The sequence below is a fragment of the Leiobunum rupestre genome, chromosome 5 (assembly GCF_980474605.1).
Source record: "Leiobunum rupestre chromosome 5, qqLeiRupe1.1.hap1, whole genome shotgun sequence".
In the NCBI taxonomy this organism is placed as follows: domain Eukaryota; kingdom Metazoa; phylum Arthropoda; class Arachnida; order Opiliones; family Sclerosomatidae; genus Leiobunum; species Leiobunum rupestre.
In genome coordinates this window covers 66,732,910-66,755,069 of record NC_143388.1, presented here as the reverse complement: position 1 = coordinate 66,755,069, position 22,160 = coordinate 66,732,910, and the positions used below count along the sequence as shown (strand labels likewise).

General features: G+C 33.7%; 1 protein-coding gene across 5 annotated transcripts in view; it reads left to right on the top strand.

The window, feature by feature from the left end:
* LOC149945644 (P-selectin-like) overlaps positions 1 to 22,160 on the top strand; it is a 44,365-nt gene that overhangs the window by 3,485 nt on the left and 18,720 nt on the right. For 3 of the 5 annotated variants that reach the window (XM_090175248.1, XM_090175253.1, XM_090175252.1), the window contains exons 2-8: positions 3,455 to 3,679; positions 5,382 to 5,521; positions 9,253 to 9,393; positions 10,563 to 10,742; positions 10,918 to 11,034; positions 18,346 to 18,513; positions 19,151 to 19,318. In XM_090175248.1, the coding sequence (XP_090031374.1) occupies positions 3,624 to 3,679; positions 5,382 to 5,521; positions 9,253 to 9,393; positions 10,563 to 10,742; positions 10,918 to 11,034; positions 18,346 to 18,513; positions 19,151 to 19,318 (970 nt within the window). In that variant the 5' untranslated portion in view covers positions 3,455 to 3,623. The remainder of the gene's footprint in view (positions 1 to 3,454; positions 3,680 to 5,381; positions 5,522 to 9,252; positions 9,394 to 10,562; positions 10,743 to 10,917; positions 11,035 to 18,345; positions 18,514 to 19,150; positions 19,319 to 22,160) is intronic. The other 2 variants (XM_090175250.1, XM_090175251.1) reach the window with 2 other exon arrangements.

The window sequence follows — 22,160 nt, the reverse complement described above, 5'->3', positions numbered from 1 at the left end:
TCAATGTTAAAATTGAGTAAAATGGTCAAAACTGCCTAGTTTGAATCAGGAATGGTCAATATGGTTAAAAATGGCCAGTTTGCGATGGGAGTGGTCAATATGGTCCAATATGGTCAGATTGCGATGAGAGTTGTTCAATATGGTCCCAAATGATCAGTTTGCGATGAGAGTGGTCATGATTGTTAAAAATGGTCAGTTTGTGATGAGAGTGGTCAAGATGGTCCAAAATGGTCAGTTTACGATGGGAGTGGTCAATATATTACAAATTAATCAGTTTGCGATGGGAGTGGTCAATATGGTCCAAAATGGTCCGTTTACCTAACTCCCCTAAAAACATTTGATTGCGCAAGTTAGACCATAGGGTCGAGGTTCAAAACAAATAGTTAAAATATTATATAGCCGCTGCAAGTATTTTTTTGAAAAATTTTCGAAACAGTTTGTATTTGCCGCAATTTTGAACCCACCAAGGGAAGGTCTTGGACTGTAAGTTAATTATAAAAGAGAAAGTTATGGCAACCTTTAGACCATGCCCCAGGAAGGAATCAGCCAGGTCAAGTTTTCTGACCTTTCGAAATTTTGACATTGGTCAAGCCGTAAATTCCTTAAGCGATTTTATATGCTAAATTCATGGGCACCAAAACTTTTACATTTTTACTTTGGTGATGCCCATGTCAAACATGCGTAAAAGTGGTCATTCAAAGTTAAAATTGGGTAAAATGTCCAAAACTGCCCAGTTTGAATCAGGAGTGGTCAATATGGTTAAAAATGATCAGTTTGCGATTGGAGTGGTCAATATGGTCCAATATGGTCGCTTTATCGAAATTCCCGGAAACCCTTAAATAATTAAAAAAACTTTGTTTGGAGAAAAGTTTCATTTTTAAACAAGAGATGTATATTTGAGCATTAAAATTTTTGAGCTAAGACCAACTTCTTCTATGTACAACAATATAGAACATTAGGTAAATATTAAAAATTAAAATTGTTGGATTATTTTTATGATTAAAAAACTATAATTTAAGGATAAGCCAGCTCAATAAAGTCTTAAACTTTAAAAAAAGGTTTTTTGAGTGGTATATTAAGGGTGTAATATCTTTAAAAAACACTCTTTAATGGTTATTTAAACGCCCTAAAGGGATTTCTATTGTCCGAATTTAAAAATTAGAAAAGGTGTATAAAGGGTGTTATATATACCCCGTAAATAGAGTGATTTAACACCTGGTAGGGTGTACCCAGCAAACACAAACACGTCCTATGGACATCGGTTAGACGTCACACTCGGATCTTGCCTTCGTCCGTAGGACATCCCAAAATCCGGGGTTGACGTCGGTTGGACGTTAAAGGACGGCCAAATGTCCGGTTTGTCTATAGCCGTAGTACGTCCCGGGGACGAGTTTTCGGACATCCAACGGCAATTACAGCGGTCGTCCCCTGGATGTCTTTCTATAAAACCTAGAGATGTCTTTAGGCCTTTAATTTGGTTCAATCATGGCTCAATAGGGATGAAACTAGGACGTTCATTGGATATCGTATTCTGAACAAATAATTTAAAAAGCCAAACTTGATATTAAAATTTTATTCAAAACATTAAAATACAAGATAATGGAAAAAATCCAGCAACAAGTGTACAATTTGATTGTAATAACACGAACTCTGCAAGTATTAACAGTTAACATATAAATTACAAAAACTTATGTAGTTATTTAATTTTTATATAACAAAATAAATTTCGAACTAAACAAATAAAAAATTAAATAACCTTCCTTATACAAATGTAAAAAAAAACAATAAAATTAATTTTAAAATCAGAAGCAAAATAAAACTAAGCCATTTAATACTATTCCTTAAAAAAAAATTAAGACTATCGGATGAAAAATGTACTCTAGAAATTACTGTTTCTCGAAGCTTAATTTTAATATTTATCCAAATCTTACTTTTGGAATTACAATTTAACTATATAAAATATCACAGTGTAACCGATCCGATCACCGGATGGCGTTCGGGTCGGCTACAATATATTTTTTTTAATGTTTTCAGGCGTCAGCCACCAGGGGTTTACGCTCTCGCGTAGCAGATACAAATACCCCCGCACCACGCGTTCTCTCTCACTCGTTTTCTTTACCTTGCCTTGGGGCAGGTCACCTTTCTTTTGTTTTTTCCACGGTTTTCAGTAGACCCTCTTCGCTAAAATATGTGTGAACGTACAGGCTTGGACTTCTTAGTGAGTAAATAAGAAAGCGTTGTTCAATTTCTCTATTAAAATCTATTTTACTTATTCCTTCGTGTTATATCTTTTTACATATAAAACTTGCCTGGCCGAAACCCACACGTTGTGACGGTTTAGCCTAATCGTGTTGCATCCTCAATAGGATACGATTAGGTTGATTCAAACTGTTACAACAGTATAAAATAAAGCTTTAGGCGAACCACTCATTGAGAGTGATGAAAAATAAACTTAAAAAGTTAAATTGAAACATGTACAGGTCCAAAATGAACTTTAAAAACAGCGAACCTTCCCTAACATTCGGAGAATTACACGCAAATCTTACTTTTGGAATTCCAAATTCAATATACAAAATATAACAAAATGAAATGAAGCTTTAGGCGAACCACTCATTGAGAGTGATGAATAATAAACTTAAAAAGTTAAATTGAAACATGTACAGGTCCAAAATGAACTTTAAAAACAGCGAACCTTCCCTAACATTTGGAGAATTCAATGCAAATCTTACTTTTGGAACTCCAAACCCAATATATAAAATATAACAAAATTAAATAAAGCTTTAGGCGAACCACTCAGTGAGAGTAATGAATAATAAACTTAAAAAGTTAAATTGAAACATGTACAGGTCCAAAATGAATAGACTTTGATCAAACATTATTTTCTTCCTACCTCTGTAAAAGACACATTAAAAAAATCGAGTTAAAATCATTAAAAAAATCAAACAGTTTTTTAATAAAATACTTACTCTTATGATATATTATCAGCAATACTAGAGATTACTATGTTATAATCTTTAACGTTTGTGTAGAACGCATTATGTACTTTATGGTGACCGATTCCAAACTATCGAGTAATGGCGTCGTACAAAAGAATCTACAAACTGGGCTACCAGATATTTTAAAAGGACTTTAGCTCGGCCAACTTAGACCAGCTTTTTCGCAGTAATTGGCTGTGATTGTAGAAATAATTCATCAAATGAAAATAATGGAAATAAATATTAAGAAAATAATAATATAAAAAAATATAAAAATTAAGAACAGAAAAAATTAATTAAATAATTAAGTAGTTTTGATTTAACACGTAATTTCATTAATTCACGTTAAATAAACTCGTAAATTTAAATAATAATATTCTTAATAAAATTAATATTTTGTGGTTCATTAATCATTATCAGCTCAAATACATATACAGGTGAAAAAAATTACAATTAATTGCTGATAAACGCACCTCTAGATAGCATTGATGGACGAAACATTTCAGACGAATAGTGGAGATCCATGCGACGTCGATTGGGCTGAATATCGGATGTCACGAAATTGGTTCTACGAGGACTAAAATGGGACGTCCGTTATTCGTCCCGTAGGACGAATTTTGGACGGGACCAAGCTGGGCTCTAAGGACCATGCTGGGACGTCCCACGGACGATTTGTGTTTGCTGGGTAGCTTCCTTAAGGCAGTGTACGTTAGTTTAGTACCCCAAAAGGAGTATTTTAACAATTTAAATAGAGTGTTGTAGCATCATTAAGGTAGTAGTTTAGAACCTTAAAGGTAGTGGTTTAACATTTTAAAGGGAGTATTATAGAACCCTTAATGGAGTATTGTAGAACCCTTAAGGGGGTAGTGTAACACCCAGAAGGGAGTCGTTTGGTACCCTAAAGGGAGTAGATAATAACCCCGAAGGGAATAGTTTTATACCACAAACTGTTAACAAAGGAACCAAAACGGATGACATAAGCACCCCAAACAGTGTAAATAAACACCCTAATAAGAAACTACTTTTTAATGAGACGTTATTCGCTATTTTACAACAATATTAAAAATGCGAGAAGAAAGTTCCTACAATAAATGAGTTAATTTATAAAATTGAAAACTTAAAAAACCTTAAGCATTTGCAGATTTTGAAAAATTATCATTTATTTAATTTGAATTGAAGTTGTTTATTATTTAAGTGGAAAATATATCAATTATTTAATGGGAAAGGTGTTTAATTTTTTTAAATTGTACAGTTCTCAATTATTTAAACTGCTTAGTTAGTTAAGCAATTCGTTATAAACTAGTTAATTATTAATTTGAAAATATTAGGAAGTTACTAGGTAAGAAATGGTTGTTCTGTAATTTGTATAAATATTTGCAGTTTTTCGAAAGTTTTTTATTTGCATAATAGGTAAATGAGAAATGTCTTTAATGTCCTTTTAATTATTTTGATAAATTGTTAATATTACATTTATTAATAAATAGACTTCATAAATTAAAAAATAAGTTAATTCTTCATTAGTTAATTATTTCTTACATAGTTCGGAAATTCCTTTATCATGGTTAGTTTTCCAATTAATGTATTACTTATTTCATTAGTTTGTTATTTAGTGATGTCCTAAATTTTAATTAAGTAATTTCATCAAATAATAAATTAGTAATTTCCTTAATTCTATTTCCGAAGTTGGTCAAAATACACTTTATGGAACCGATTGTTAATAATATTTGCGCATACACCGCAAACAAATTCTGTACAATTTAGGAAATGATACCAGATATGCTTTAGGGTATTAGCGCCTGGCATTTTAGACCTAAATTTTTTAAAGGTTGTGCAGGCAAAATTTAATATAGAACTAGTCCATAATTCGGTTTTCAAAACTTAAGGGGCATAAAAATTTAAGACCTTACCCATAATTAGATTTGACGACTTTATAGGCTGATTAATTTCATGGGCTAATTGGTTAGTTAGACTATATCGCTAAAGCGTTAAAAAGTATTTTTTGTTTCAAAGCCATTAATATCGTAAAGGGATTCTAAAGGGAGATGTGAACGATCGCAAGTCGACTAAACAAATGTCAATAAAACGTCCTCAGAGTGTAAATTTTTATGTACGACGAACGGCGATCCAATGACGTATTTTAAATGGAGTTAACCCCCCCCCCACAGATCTCCCTCGAAAGTCCCTTTAAGTAGAGAAATACAAAGTGTAAATAGAAGGTGGAATATTTTATGACAAACTTTTTATTATACAGTTCTGCCTTTTTTAAAGTTTTTATATTTTCAATGTTTGTACGAAAATAATTATTGCCAAGTTTCGTTAAAACGTTTTTAGATTTTTTTCTTATTTCTTGAATATACTTTATTATCTTTTATGATGTTAGAATAATTCAATATTTAAAACTTACAGATGTTTTTTTTTAGTTTGGATGAAAATGGATTATATTGGAATTTGCGCAACACTTCTGTTGTATTTTACATCTTTACCACTTGCTATTTCTCAATTGAACAGCGATTTTAATGTTTTATCTCTTAATTTTACGGTGAAAAGTATGTTCTTTAAAGTAACTTGATAAATAAACCTCTGAAATACGAACCAACTTCTGTTTCGTATCAGCCAAAACACATTAACGTGTAAGATTAGAGTTAATTACAGAAATATTTATGTATCTCATATCTCATATTTCCCAAAGCTTATTAAGAGTTGATCGCAAATAGAATCAATTCCTAAAATAACTGATTCGAATATATCATATTTTGGTTAGATTGAAGTTATAATCTACATATTTATTTTAAAAAAAATTATGATTTGACTAGCTTTTGAACCGCAGTATTTTAATTCAATTAAAGCATAACTAAAACTTACATTTCAAAGTTTTTGGATCAAAACTAAGGCTGCCTAATATTTATTAATTACATAGAAAAAACGTGTTTAGATACTAAACACTTCCTTAAACACCAAAATGCAACAGAATATTTATCATGTTAAAAAACGATCATGTTTAGGTGATAGTGGTGTTCAGCTTTGCAACATCATGCGTTTAGAAATTAAACGTGTTATTTGCTTCTCATATTTATCGTTAAAACGTGTTTAGATAGAATACGTTTAGAGATTAAACATATTAAATGCTTTTGGCGCTTACAAAGAAAACACGTCTAAAGATTTTTAAGACTAGTTTCTAAACATGTTCAAAGATTCGGGTGTTGTGGTTTAAAACATGTGTATATTTGCCGTTTACGCCACTCTTTGAGTAGCCATATATTTGAGTTGTTTAATTACGATCTAAAATAACATTAATATTAGTTGGCTACGAATTAATGAAACCTACTGCCTATACTGTCGAGTTCATTTCTTTAACTGCCTGATTATATTTTAGCGATATTAATTTAAATTATATTTGTGTTAATACGGCCTTAAATCACATCAAAAGTAGTGTTATTTTATAAATTTTAGTAGTTCATGTTCAATTATTGATTTATTTACATTAGTGTTATTTAATTAGTCTCAATTACCAATAACTTAAAATTGTGAGATGATATAAGAACCTGGTCCATATTGTAGTTAACACTATTAATATAACGGTGATAAACGAATATTATTATTTTTTAAACAGAAAACGAAATATATAAACAACGCGAAATATACATTAAACTCGTAACGCAATATACACTTATTAAACCTCAGTTTTTAGCATTAGGTTTAATTTCTAAACATGACCTCTTACCAGCTGTTCCGGTTTGGAACACTATGGGAAAGATCTTGGAGGATTGTTTGAGAAACTCGTTTTATTTAAACAGATGTGTTTAAGGAAACAACACCAACTCTTACCCATGTTTAGCTTTCAAACATGTTTAGATTTTAAAAACCTAAACACCTTTTTTTCTGTGTAGTATGATTCTGAAATACAACTGAAACTAATAACATTCCCTAGTTTTGTTAATCTACTAGGAGTCAAACTACTCTTTCCCTAAAATTAATTTTCGTTTTAAATTTCTCGGGACCATTGGAAATAGATAATTAATTATTAAACCCGAATAATTTTTGATAATTAAAGAAAAGCATAAATTTAGGCGATATTTAATTTTGCAGTTCCTAGGCTTTTTTGATATAATTGCAAAATTAGATCTATTTTATTTGGATTTTAATGAACTTATTAAACATATTTTATAAACCACTTTTTTCCTAAAACATTTCCGGGACATAGTTAAGTATACTTTTAAAATGTATTTAAAAACAACATATATTCATGCTAGCTATGCTCCAATTTCACCCCAATCTCCTTTTTTAGCAACTCATTTTATTTACACATTGTACTATATTATACCTTATGTTTATAGGGGAACCAGTTAGGAATCGTACCCTATTTTATTATACCGTACGGTACTTAGTTGGAAATGCAAAACGCAGACAGTTAGTCTAAAGAGGAAAAGAGTTTAGACCGGTGGTCGAAAAACCTTTAGACGATCTATCTAAAAAAATCGTTTAATAAATTCAAAAACCAAAAATATAAAAAAATTACATTTGGGTTCTTATTAAATTAAGCAGTTCAAACAGTTTTTAATATTGTCCAATGGTTGTCCTCGTTGTTACTTACAATATAAAGATTTGATTTTGATCATAATTTATTTCTTTGAAGGAAATTTTCAAAAAATAATTGAACTAATATAAAAACTGTTGAGCCCATGTGATTTCCTATAGTTAGATATACTATTTACCATCCTATGTTAAAGAGAGGCCACCGCCCACCCTCAGGATACATGGGTGGGCAAACCAATTCATAAGCTGTTGAGGTCATTTATTGACTTAACTTGCAAGGTAATTTGACAAAAAGCTATATTTTAAATTTCAATCTATTTGTGGTAGAGCTATAAACAGGTAGTCTTTACCACCGCCCACCCTCAGGATACATGGGTGGGCAAACCAATTCATAAGCTGTTGAGGTCATTTATTGACTTAACTTGCAAGGTAATTTGACAAAAAGCTATATTTTAAATTTCGATCTATTTGTGGTAGAGCTATAAACGGGTAGTCTTTACGCGAACTTGTAAGTTAATATACCTAAGTTTTGCGAATGGTATACGGCAAAGATTATCGTAATAAAAATTTACCTTCATAGATATAAAACTACATATGCCCGAATGCCCCTAGTTTTTGGATGAGTATGGGAGTCCAATAATTAATAATGGCGGTACGTAAGTGTGTGAAGGGAAATAGAGTCTTCAATGCTTTAACTTTTTAAGCGTACGCGTGTTCTTAATAATATAATACCTTCTCCCGATAGTGACTTCAATTTATAATTGCTTCTCTATGGTTCTATTGCTTTTATTACCCAAAAGGAAGTTCGTCAGTGTGGATTGAACTCGTAGTTTGTCTTGAACCTTTTGTTTGTTGTAACGAGTGATGAAGTTTTTTAATGTCTCTTGTTGATTTATTTAAATAAGAAAATAAGTATCTCATTGTGGGGCTTTTAGAGCATTTATAAGTACATATGGGGAAGAGGGCATTTAAAATTTTCGAGCTCGTTTATTCGAGTACTCACTTTCGAGCGAGGCATCTTAAGCGAGTATGCCCACCTACCACTGCTCACCACCCGAACATTTCAAATTTTCGAGCTCGTTTATTCGAGTACTCACTTTCGAGCGAGGCATTTTAAGAGAGTGTGCCCACCACCCACCACCCGACGCGAAGTTTGAGGTTCACTTGACCTTAAATTCCGAAAATATACGTAAAATAAGGCGTAAAAACGGACGAGAATTTTGACAACTTAACTAGCCAACTCCCCCCGCGCCGCTAAAACTGACGAGAATACAGTAGAAGTTCCGAAGAAATTTTGGGAAGCTTCCAGTGGCCGACAGCGTAAAGGCGTCATTATTCGGAGTTTTTGACTGTGAGTTCGAATCCCGGTTTCGCCAAAACTGCAAATTATTTTCGCAGCGCCATCTGCCGTGTCGTTGCTTTCCACACCAAACAAACAAACAACACTTAACGACAATCCGTCCATAGCAATAGTCCCACTTCGATATATATATATCTCGATGTGGAACTAAAAAGGGAATCTAAGCTCTTATTTTGCTGTCCTTGCATTTTAATGTACCGTTTATTTATGATTGCCTAAAAGTAACAAACCGTATGACAAATTATTAATGCAAGTAGTTTTCAGATATTTAACATTAAGCCTTTAATCGACATGTTTTAGAACATTTTATTAATATATTATCAATTTATCTAATTAGCAATTTATAAGAAATAAAATATTTTAATAAGAAATTCCCGTTTGCAGCTAAAGAATGTTCATTTCTTTCAAAACTTAATTGCAAAAATATTCTTAAACAATGGTCTACCTGTAAAGTAAACGAAAAAGAATCCTGTGTTATCAGAGGAGGGGAAAATGCTACAGACCATTGCTTTTGTGCTCCACGAAGTAAGAAAACTTTTTGCACACCTCAATCAATAATCAATAAACAACTGAGGTTATTTATGAAATTTATTAAAAACTAGAGAAGTTCCTGTGTTAATAGAAAGGGTACTTTATTTTTTTACTGAAATACATGTTCTGATTTTCTATAGTCGTAAGTTACAAGACTGAGTTCCGTTTCTAAGGTTAACGAAAGCTCAGTGCAAAGGCCTCAACCTTGTCCGTAATCAGTCATTTAATTTATGACGATAACAACACTGCTGTCATTGTTATTTAGTTTTTAGTTATGATCACATAATGACTTTTTAATCATTTTTTAATTAAAAAATCTTTATTTTGATATTTTCTTTTAATCGTTCATAGTCAATGTAGTTCTTCGATAATTACTATAATTGTTCTAAAAATGCTAAAATCAACTCGTCATCATTTAAAAATTTACTTTATCATCGTTATAACAGTAATTGTATCTTAATCGTTCCGCAATAACTGAAATTAATTTAATGTCGTCGTAATCTTAACGCTATCGACCCATTACCTGCGTAGTTGTGGTAGTAGTTGTAGAAGAAACCTTAGGCTTTTATGCTTACGACCAAAGAACCATTGTGTCCTCTCGTTTTGTAACCCCCTTTGGCCTCTTCTGGTTCTTTTCCGATCTCTGTTGGATTATCAATGCCCTTGCGATAAAAATATAGACTGTACTTACTTGTTAGCACTGTTATCATTCACGTACTCAAAGAATACGTATACGGAAAAAATTAAAGTTGGTAACATCACGGTTAAAGGCCTGACATTAATTGGATTTATTCTTAATTGGTGAAACTCAAAATTGTCGTGTGATTAAGGAAGAAGCATAAAGAGTACTAAAAACAACTCCAATAGCAAATAACTAAGAGATATTTTTATTCAACTAAAATAGTGTATAGCTGTGTACTACAGCCTGGATGAAGTGAGAATGAAGTTATTTTACAGACCCAAGCAGCAGCAAACACGAGAAGCTCATAAGCTGCTGGAGTTTTCTCTTCTTACTAGATGATTTGCTAACATTACGCGCAGACCCATCAGATTAAGCACTTATCGCGTTGCCGTGACGTGACTGTGTGAGGTGGAAAGCCATATTAGTAGTCTACCGTCGCAAAAGGACAATCTCTAATCACGCAGTATTTTTCTCGATTAAGAATTGTGCGAGCCTCCTGAATTGGATAACGGAAAAGTGAAGTGTCAACGATATAAATTATTGGGTTGCACGAAGCAGTGCAATTTCACTTGCAACGCCCATTTTAAACTACAAGGAGCAACTAATATGATTTGTAAAGAAGAAGGAGATTGGTCTGAAGACATGCCCAAATGCGTGCATGGTTAGTAGAAATAATTCAGTATAAAACGTTCATAACTATAAGTTTGCACATGATGCAATTTGATATTCGTATTAAAAATATTTTTTACTCCCATATTTCATTTTCTTTCGCTTGTCTAACGGGTTAACTTCTTAAAACAAGACATTTACCTGAAAAAAATATTTATTTGATACAGTTGATTGCTTTAGAGAGGATATGGATCGATGCTCCAACGTGATGAAATGTACTAATATACAAGAGACAATCTGTGATGTATTTGACTCTAAATACAAGTGTGGGTGTCGTGAAATTTGTAAGTATACTAGACGATTATCTCTAAATAAGTTCTATTATTATTTAAGCGGGCACTTCCTAGAATAGAAAATGTTTTAAGCGCTCAATTTCTCGATTCGTTTTAGGAATAACCCTTTTGATTCAATGGCCCTTGCACTTAAACTTGCTTAACAGAAGTTTGATTAAAACTACATAATAACCAACAATTAATTTTCTGGGTGGATAATGGTTTACTTTTGGTATTTTTCCCCCTGCGCTCTTCACCACTGCCACAGAGAAAAGGTTGACGTTTTGCAGTAAAAAGTTTCGCCCAAGCTATAAAAACTATTTAAATGGTTCTTTCATAGGAAATATATGAACATCTTATTTGTTATTTTAATTTTGAAAATGAACGAGGTAATTACTGATTTAAGTGATTGATAATTTTTTTGGAGTCGGAATTTTAATAGGAAATATAGGTGTACAATATACATTATATACTACATTTTCAACATTGGTGTTTACTAATAAGGAGACGAGCTGAGCTGATGTTAAATTCGGAGGATAAATAAGGGTTTATGTTACTTAACTATTCAAAAAAGGAAAAGTTTCTATTGGCTTTAGATTTGCTATAGCAACCAGAAATGTATTTGATAACGTTAAACCTACTATGGAAATAAGCATGTTGAAATCACAATTAAAAATTAAAATGTTAGAAAATAAATTATATAACAAATTGGCTCCATTAAGTTGCCCCCCCCCCCACTTACGATAGCGATTATCTCGTTAACTAAGATGTCGCATTCGAAAGTAAGAGTGTCGCATAACGTCACATTGAGGTCGCAATCGAATAAAGGTGTTTAGAGGCCTCAACTGTGATAGGGGGGCTCGCGTTAAGTTAGCCCCCCCACTTACGATAGCGATTATCTCGTTAACTAAGATGTCGCATTCGAAAGTAAGGGTGTCGCATAACGTCGCATTGAGGTCGCAATCGAATAAAGGTGTTTGGAGGCCTCAACTGTTATAGGGGGGCTCGCGTTAAGTTAGCCCCCCACTTACGATATCGATTATCTCGTCAACTAAGATGTCGCAATCTAAAGTAAGGGTGTCGCATAACGTCGCATTGAGATCGCACACGAATAAAGGTGTTTGGAGGCCTCAACTGTTATAAGGGGGCTCGCGTTAAGTTAGCCCCCCCCCACTTACGATAGCAATTATCTCGTTATCTAAGATGTCGCATTCGAAAGTAAGGGTGTCGCATAACGTCGCATTGAGGTCGCATTCTATTGGTTGTGTTTCCGGGTTGATAGTTGAAAGTGGGGGGCTGTCATTAAGTTAGCCCCCCCCCCCTTTAGTTTTAATTATTCCAACTTAACAATTATGTCGCATCTTTTTTTTAGTTTCGCATATGGTCGCATCGAGGTCGCATTCGATCGCAAATGAAAGTTTTTAAAATTGTAGAGAGGGGGGACCAACTTAAATGGATAATTAAAAGCCTATAGAAGCTATATTTAATCAATTTATAATCTAAAAATAAGTATGAAAATTTACTCACATTTTTTGTCGATTAAATTCAATTTTTAATTAATTAAAAACTTCGGGGAAAATTTGCCTTGGCCATTTTGGACTCTTGCAACTCTATCTTCCGCGCTTTCTCCATTTGTTAACTAAACCAATCAGAACAAAATTACATCACCTTTGCCGCAGCCAATGAGAAATCGAATCTATTTATATTTCCGGAAGAGAGAGTCAGTCCTCGAAAACGTTTTACCTCGCTTAAGCCTAAACCGCTCGCTGGAAATATTTTACCACCAAGTTTTCCAAAATATTAATAATTTTTACCGCTCGGAGCATTTCTCCAACATTAATCTCCCTGTAATTGTATCTACGTTAAAGTTTTCCCCCCAAAACGGATTCCCTCCTTCACCACAAGTCAGCATTGTAACATGGTTGTGGATGCCTAGGCCTTTGCTCGCCCAAAAGAATTTTTCAATCTTGAAGATTATCAAAATTGTTTGGATTTTTACGGTGAGATAATGTGTCGTTTTTTGAAATCGTAAATTGTTATATACAGATATTTTCGATTTGAAATCGTTACTTCAATTTTTTGCTTGCTGTATTTAAATTTTTTGTGGGAGTTGAACTGTTGAAGTTAGTATGGAAGAGCAAAACTTTGGCGTGCAACCATATATGTTTGAGCCGAGGTTATTTCAACATCGAAGAGTCTCTGTATAGAAGATGTAGAAGATGCGAATGTAGTTAATGTTGCTCCAAATAATGAACGTATTGTAAATACAAACTGGTAAGTAATTCAGCCAAATGTTAATCGTATACAATTTGCTGTAAATTTAAAACATAAATTTCTTATCATAAATTTAAAACCAAATAGGTGCAGATGCAACAATTCCATACCAATGCCTACAGCTGCAGAAAGTTTTTGTTGCCAAGAGGTTCGGCAGATAAGGGAAAAATCAGTTGGGCAGTAGTGTATACAAACATTTCCAAAGTTTGTAAAAAACTGTACGGACATTGATGTCTTAGAAGTCAGCTACCGACAATATGCTCAGCAAACCCATGACATAAATGATTTCAACATTCATCAGTAAGTTATTCAGGAAAATGACATTTTGTATCAAATAATGATTAAAAAATATGAATACTATAGATAGATTAAGAGAATGTAAGGAGATAAAATGTGTAGGAGTGTAGACATTGCTATTTACATTCATTTTACAGTCTTCACTCCTACTAATTCCCTCTCAGTCCAGTACAGGTTTTCTGGCACTGTGTAATAAGTATAGATATGCAGCTTACCGTAATTATATCTATGTTGTGTTGGGGAAAAAAAGGACGCATATTACAAGTTGTGCTGTCAGAAACATAACGAAGGAATTATCAGAGGAATCGGGTGATTACACTGGTTTCAAATATCCAAGATTTCAAGATTTTAAGTGTTTTTGTGAGTAATTTCATTTTATTTTATCATTTTTAATATTTGAATTATATTAGTTAAAACATGTTCTTGTAATTCTTAAGACCTATTCACACGAGTCAACATTTCCCCCAACTGGTTTGGTGAGTGTAGGCAAAGATACTTAAAAAAAATGAACTATGCATGATGTATATAATAAAATGTTTTCTTCCAAATAATTATTGTTTAGGGTCAAACACATTTGGTACAGTGCCACGCTTAAGAGATTTTTTTGACAACATAATAGAAGTTAAAGCATGCATCAGTGAAAGGATCCGAACATTCTCTTAAAAATGTCCGAGGAACTCAATCTTCATATTTCACTAAAACTTTAAACCACTGCTTTCTGAGTTGAATATCCTAGGGAAAGCTATAAAACTTTAATCATAAACTGCACAAATATTTCCTCCTTCTCCAGACATCTGATGTTGCCTCCTTTATTATAACCTGAAGCAAGTGTTAGAAAATTCGATATCGGAAGTTTAAAATTTAAATAAAATATCTCACCATACAAATCTAAATAAATCTGATACTCTTCAGGATTGGCAGATTTTTTTCATAAATTCAACTCCCACAAAATAACGATTTAAAAAAAGACAAATTATCTCACCGTAAAAATCCAAACAATTGTGATAATCTTCAAGAATGAAAAATTACTTTGGGCGAGCTAAGGCCTAGGCATCCACAACCTTGTTACAATGCTAACTTGTGTTGAAGGTGGGAATCCGTTTTGGGGGCAAAACTTTAATGTAGATACAATTATAGGGAGATTAATGTTGGAGAAATGCTCCGAGCGGTAAAAATTATTAATATTTTGGAAAACTTGGTGGTAACAATTTTCCAACGAGTGGTTTAGGCTTAAGCAAGGTAAAACGTTTTCGAGGACTGACTCTCTCTTCCGGAAATAGAAATAGATTCGATTTCTCATTGACTGCGGCAAAGGTGATGTTATTTTGTTCTGATTGGTTTAGTTAACAAATGGAGAAAGCGCGGACGATACAGTGGAAAGAGGCCAATATAGCCAAGGCCCATTTTCCCCGAAGTTTTTAATTTATTAAAAATTTAATTTAATCGACAAAAATTGTGAGTATATTTTCGTATTTATTTTTGGATTATAAATCGATTTAATATAGCTTCTATAGGCTTTTCATTATCCCTTTAAGCTTAGCTAAGTTTTCGTGATAAGGGGGATATATACGGAAATCTATCGAATCACCGACACCTGGCCGAAAGTATTTTTCAAGCGAATAAAATTTTAGTCATATATATAACTTAATTAAACATTAGTATTATATTTATCGAAATTAATTTTCAAACATTTATGTAATAAAATAATGAGACCTAATAACTTGTTTTATAGATAGTAATAATACTTTATTTTTCTTTAAAATATTAGTATTATTAAAATCCTTGTTTCCCTGGAATTTTCATGTATCTCTTAAACTTACAAAAGACAAAACTTTTATTAGGATTTGCCAGATAATCCTTCTACAAACCTTGTAACCCACTCATATTCTGTACAATACCTTATCAGTTGTTGATGTGTAATGATGTTTACAGGTACGATAAGTCAGTGGCGTAGGCATAAATTCCTCAAGGGGGGGGTCGAAGTATGTGAATGTTAAGAGGGGGTCGAGAAGGGTTGGAAATTTAGTACAGTCAAAGGTAAACCCAAGGGGTGGTTTGGACACGGAACCCCCCCCCCTTGTCTACGCCACTGCGATAAGTTCGGGTAAGTCCAATAGTAGAGCAAGTTCTATTAACTGCTCCGAATGTACCACCGACCTGTAGCGTAACAGGGAAATAGTCAAATTCTTACTTTGAGTTTCACTTGTTAAAGTCATTCGTTAATCTTAACATCAAGACTTTCTTTGATTTTGCAATGATAACCTGAGCAGACAAAATTATCAATTTATGAGAAACATTTTGTTGTGAATTGAAATCTGAAATGGGAAACTCAAATGTTTCCCGAGAAAAGCACTTCGATTTGCTAGCCATTTGACACGACTTATCACCGTCAGTAAAAATATTTCGGAAAATATTAAATAAAATTTTAAAGTTTTCTGCTGAAGTACCTGCAAAGGTAAAAAATGTTCTGGTGCATTCCCAACTTTTAGCGCCAATATTTCAATCTTTGATTAAATATTCTTGGTTCTCCTCTTAGCTCTCTAATAAAAATTCAGGTTTAACGTCCACAGGGACGGATTCAAACGAGTGCAGTCGAGATAACTGTACCATTCATCGTTTTGTTAAACGCACTTATTGCAGAGACATTTTTCACCACATGCATTTCCCACAATTACCAGAATCATTTTTTTAAATTATTTGCAGTGCCTAAATTTGTATTTTTTGGCCTCTTCCATTTAAAGAAATATATATGTCAACATTGCAATATATAATCTAAAAATTTTAGTATAAACCTATTTGTAAACAAAGATTAAGTATGATCATTTTCATTCAACTTAACCTGTTTTGCAAATAAATGATTTTTTTGCAATTTTTACAACTTTTCAAAATTATTCACTTTTAAAAGAATGTCTTGAAATATTCAACAGTTAAGGGAAATATTAAATAAGCTGTGTCAAAATTGGGAAATATTCATGAAAGAACTCAATTGTTTTATTTAACTATAAATTAATTTCTAAAAAGGATGTTTTACAAATATAAACGGTTATTCTAAAATAATTTTAATTTTGTAAAATTATTTGAAATTTTTAAATTAATTATGAAATTAAATATGCACATATACTCACACATCAATTCAGGAATATCCCCAAAGGACCGCGCGCAGCACCTATGGAAAAATGTTCTTCGGCCAATTTTGCTGAAATTTGGGTACTATCTACTTCTGGCCATGGTGAACAAAAGTCTTGCCGTGCACAACTTCTAAAAATTAAAATCTTGGCCGCTAGGGCCCGGTAAAGATCGGTGATTTACAGTGGTAACATGTTTAAAATCTTATTTCTTCTACGACATATACCCACTACACCCAGCCTTTTGTTAAGTTTTTGACAGGTTGATAAAGTCGTCGTTTACATCGTATTCCCACTACACCGAACTTTTATAACTTTTCTGCAATTTAATTTTCGGATTTGCGCATTGCAAAGCTAATTGATGACGCCTTAATAATGTAGAGCGCTATACAAATAAGCTAAAGTGAAAGAGATGAGACTATTCCAATGAAAGGAACAGTATCAGTTTTAGTCGTAATATTAACTTATCCCAAAACTGGAATCGTTAATTTAACCGTTCTATATTTTGGCCGGGAAATCAGAATGCTAATTCTGGCAACACTGCGGAAGCTAATTTCGATAACACTAACAGTACGAATTGAACTTATACTCCAATCGATAATTCCCAAAGAAGGGGCACCTTTAACTCATCTTTCCACCATGGCGGTGTAGTTGACCATATAAGACCAGATTTTCCTGATTTGAAAAAAGACCATTCTAATTCGAGAAACGTGCAATTGGTTGGTAACGCAGGAGCGTGAGTCACTAAGACACATAAATAAAATTGACCCTAAAAATTATAGAATCGAAAAGCGTATACTCACACAATAATTCATACTGACCCTAAGACCATTTTAGAAAGTTCCGGGTTACCAACCACCAATACAAACTTAGCTCTAAAAAACCCAGGTGTTTCTTTAGGTCCACTTTTGGTGCAATGACTTTACCATATGGTTTGAAATTTAATATATGGCGACATCCCCGCATGATTCTTGACCATACTTTAAGAAATATTATTTGGCGAAAGTCTTTTTAAGAAAAATACTCATTTCACGAAATTCTTTGTACCCCATGCAATTGTTGCTTTAATTTGTCTGTTTTCGATTCCTTTGCCTACGGTGATATAGAAGTTATCCCTCCTGATCTATTAGGTTTCTATAACTTTATAAATGAAGACTGAATAAATGAATCATTAAAAAGAACCAATTTAGATCCCGACGAATGGATTAATTAACTGTTAAACTACTAAATACAAACCAATTTTACCCAAAATTCCAGAGTGAAAGGAAGAACTAGAACATTATATGAAATTTAACACCGACTGACCTATAGAGCTTCCCCCATATCAGGTTTTACTTCCAAAGGAATAAAATATAGAAATAGGAAAAGCTTGCCAAAGATAAACAATTTGAAAAGATAATATAAAATAGACAAACAATTGGGTTTACACCACCCTTGTTGCGAATCCCACATAAGTTATTCAAAAGAATATACAAAGAGGAAATAAAGTACTAAAACCAGTCGGGACCTTTGCGCAGAAAGAGTCACACCTTTACGAAAATGGGCCCAAATTCTCTAAGTCGCGTCCTCCTAAATAAAAGCGACATTTTAGTTTAAATATTTTGCGTTGTCGTTCTTTTTTATGTAGTGAAAAATGCAAGTATCAACTGTAAATTACCTGAAATTAAAAAAGGAAGTATTGATTGCTACGGCCAGGGTTGTGTCGCCACTTGCAAAGATAATTTCTATTTGGAAGGGCCAGGAGTAATCATTTGCAAAAACAGAAAATGGAAGGGTAGTTTCGGAAAATGTAAAGGTAAGTCTAAACATATAAGTGAATTGCGCATAAACATGATAAGCAAAAATGCGGATATTTGTAAATTTAAATTTAATTGACGGACTGTTTGTTAAAAGATTAATTTTTCAACATGACGTGAAAAATATTAACTTAAAAGGACACATCCTAAGCAATTAGCAAAAACATTAATGGCGTGTTAATTAATTTTATCACGATATATTTTTGTTTCTCAGCCTTTCAGTCGCGTAAGAGTTCGAAAATCGCATTTTCCGTCCTTAAACTACTTAGATTAAATTAAAATCGATGTTCTTGATCATTATTCAGGCGTTTAGGAAATAAAACGCAAAATTAAATAAAACCTTGCTGTATGAATCACACGTATCTTTGCAAGATCGAGTCGGGATTCAGTTGGGTTGAGTTTAATTTTTAATAACTATTTTCTAGGACTTTTGTTAGGACACTAATATATAGACTCAGTTGAATTATTTCCAATGTTTTTTTTTATCATTTAGGAAATAACAACACAATTTTGGATAAATAATTTCAATTTCATGATAAATTTACGGAATTTTGAAAAATATTTTATGTGCTTCTCATTTAAACATTACCATCAATTTATATAATTATGTTATGAAATAATTTATTTCCAATATAGTAAAAGATGGTAGACTTGGTTGCGATTTACCAAAAATTGAAAATGGAAGGATTAAATGCATTGGCAAGGTATGTAACGTAATATGCAAAGATAATTACCATGTTAAAGGGAAAGAATCAATTCAGTGCGAAAACGAAAAATGGAAAGGTAGTTTCGGAACATGTAAAGGTAAGTCAAAATATCTAAGTGACTACTAGCGCCTGAACATGAATAGAACACAGCCATATATTTTATTGAAAACATTTGTAAATTTTAACTTACTAAAGGAGTTGACGCGTAAGATATTAAATTTACAAGATAAACACTATAATTTTTGCAAGAGCAGATCAGATAATAAGACTTACTAGATTCCACTCATATTTAACCTGTTTTCAAGAGGCTAAATCTCTCTTTCTCTAAAGAAAATTGCGTGACCTCTCATTTCCTTCACATGGAAATTATCACAATTAAAAATTCTGAACATTTTAACATGTTTTTCTGATATACAGGAAATAAATTGTACAACTTCCTAAATGTTATAATATTCTAAAATTCAGCAAATTTTTTTGATTCTCAGCTCTTTAATCCAGGTTTAAGGTGATTTATTACAAGTTCCACTCAAATTTCAGTAAGCTTAAAAGTAAAAATGTAATTTTGACTCTTACTTTTCTCAATAATTGTTAAGTGATGTGGATTACTTCCGCGATCGGATCGGGTTTTATCAATTTGGGAGAGCGACTACAGCTTAAACCGCGTCAGCCGACTGAAAAACTAACGGGTTTGTTTTTATAGCGCGAATTATTGTGGAATTGCTATTACGAACTTTAAAAGTGAAACACAAAACTATTTATTAAACGAAATACAATTATGTTCTATACGGAGGAAATAAAACGGACCTTTCGGCTCCAAGACAACTTCTCTAGCCTAACATTTAAATATATTTTTCGGTTAACATATCCCTTTTTATATTAATTTTCACGTGAGCGAGCGCGCCTTCTCCATCTACCTTTTTTTCTCATGTCACGCGTTACGCTCCGCTCACGGTACATTTTCAAATATATAATCTAAATGTGCCTGAAACTCGGCTTAAAATATATATACAACAAAATATACATAATTATGATGATACAAACATTGAAATACCCCAATTCAAACGCGGAATAATTAACACTCCCCCCAAAAATGATACAAAGTGTAATTTTTTTTTAAAGTGAATTTTTTCGCGTACGGTTACTTTTCCTAGTCATTATTTACTTCTATAGGATACAAGAGTGAGATTGGTCGTTTTATCAATTTTCCGTTTGGCATTCGTACCATGCACGAACGGATGTAACCATCGGTTCGGTTTACAAAGTTTTTCGTTATTATTCCAAGCTTCCACAAGCTTCGGGGTGTCTTATCGCCGTGGACCATAACCACGTCATTTTCTTTCATGGATAACTCTTGACCCACAAGCGGCGAGTGATAAGCCGATCTAAGTTCCTTCACGTACTCGTTTTTAAAGCGATTCCAAATACGTTCCATTAAATTTTCGCGATATTTAATCCTATTCTCAAAATCGCGTTGCGATTTTGGGAGATCTCCTTCTTTCGGACGTTGTGGCGGTAAATTCGTCAGGCAGTCGCCAACTAAGAAATGAGCCGGCGTTATCGGCATTGGCTCTTTCACTCCGCTATAAACGTAGGTGATTGGGCGGGAATTGGTAATGGCTTCGGTTTCTGCAACCACGGTTTCTAACTCTTGATAAGTGAGACTGGTCCGTCCCAGGACCTTCCTAAGAGTTGTTTTGACGGTTCTGACCATCCTTTCCCAACAACCGCCAGCCCAGCTGGCACGGTCGGTAATGAACATCCACTGAATGCCTCGATCTCCGTAGAACTCGCGAGCTTCTTGACTGTTTATATTCTGCCATATAAGTTTGATATCTTCATCACCTCTCTGGAACGTCTTAGCATTGTCCGAGAATATGATGCCTGGAATACCTCGTCGACTGATGAACCTTCGTAGCGCAAGTAGGAATTTATGGGTGGTCATAAAAGGAACTAGCTCGAGATGTACTGCTCTGGTTACGGCGCAAGTACATAATATAATGTAGCATTTTTCGGATTGATCTGCGATTTTAACGTACAAAGGACCACAAAAGTCGACCCCGGTGTTCTGAAATACACGGGTTCGGTCGACTCTTTCCTTCGGTAAAGGTGCAATAGGTACGGCGCCCGGCTTCGCCTGCTGTCTTCGGCATGTTCTACAGTTCTTGATGACCCTTTTGGCTAGTTGCCGCCCGGAAATTATCCAGTATCGCCCTCGTGATTGCGTATAAGAACTTTGATTTCCCGAGTGGAATACTTCGGCGTGGCTACGGATCATAATCAGTTCGGACAATCTGGACTCCTTTTTAAGAATGGCGGGATGTTTTTCGTCTTCGTTCAGGTTTGTTTCATTCAATCGGCCTCCTACTACAATAATACCATCTGAATTTAGAAATGGGTTCAAAGTAGCGATACACGATCCCCTGTCGACGGTTTCGCAATTCTGCATCGCCTTGATCTCTGCTCCAAAGTCATGGTATTGACTCCATCGTACCCAGGCAAATTCCGCGTCTCGAATTTCTTCGGCTGAAATTGGTCCGGTTAATAGTGGTTTGTTTCTAAGTTTAAAATCGACAAATCTCCTAACGTAGGCGGTAATTCGGAATATTTTTTTCACGGAGTTGTGTCTTTGAAGATTAATTAGTTTTGATAAGCCCCTCTCTTCGACGTCTTTACAATTGACCAATAGAACAGTTTTCCTTCTCTCCTTTTCTAATTCTCCTGGATTCATTTTCTGGTTCTGCGGATCTGTACTAGGCCAGTTAGATTTCGGCTCTCTCAGGAACGGAGCTCCTTTCCACCATAACTTGCTGCTGGCAAGATCGTTTGCTTTACATCCTCGAGTCGGTAGGTCGGCTGGGTTGATGTTTCCCGCGCAATGACCCCAACTGTTTGAATTGACTAGAGCTTGGATGTCTCTTACCCGGTTCTGGACAAACGGC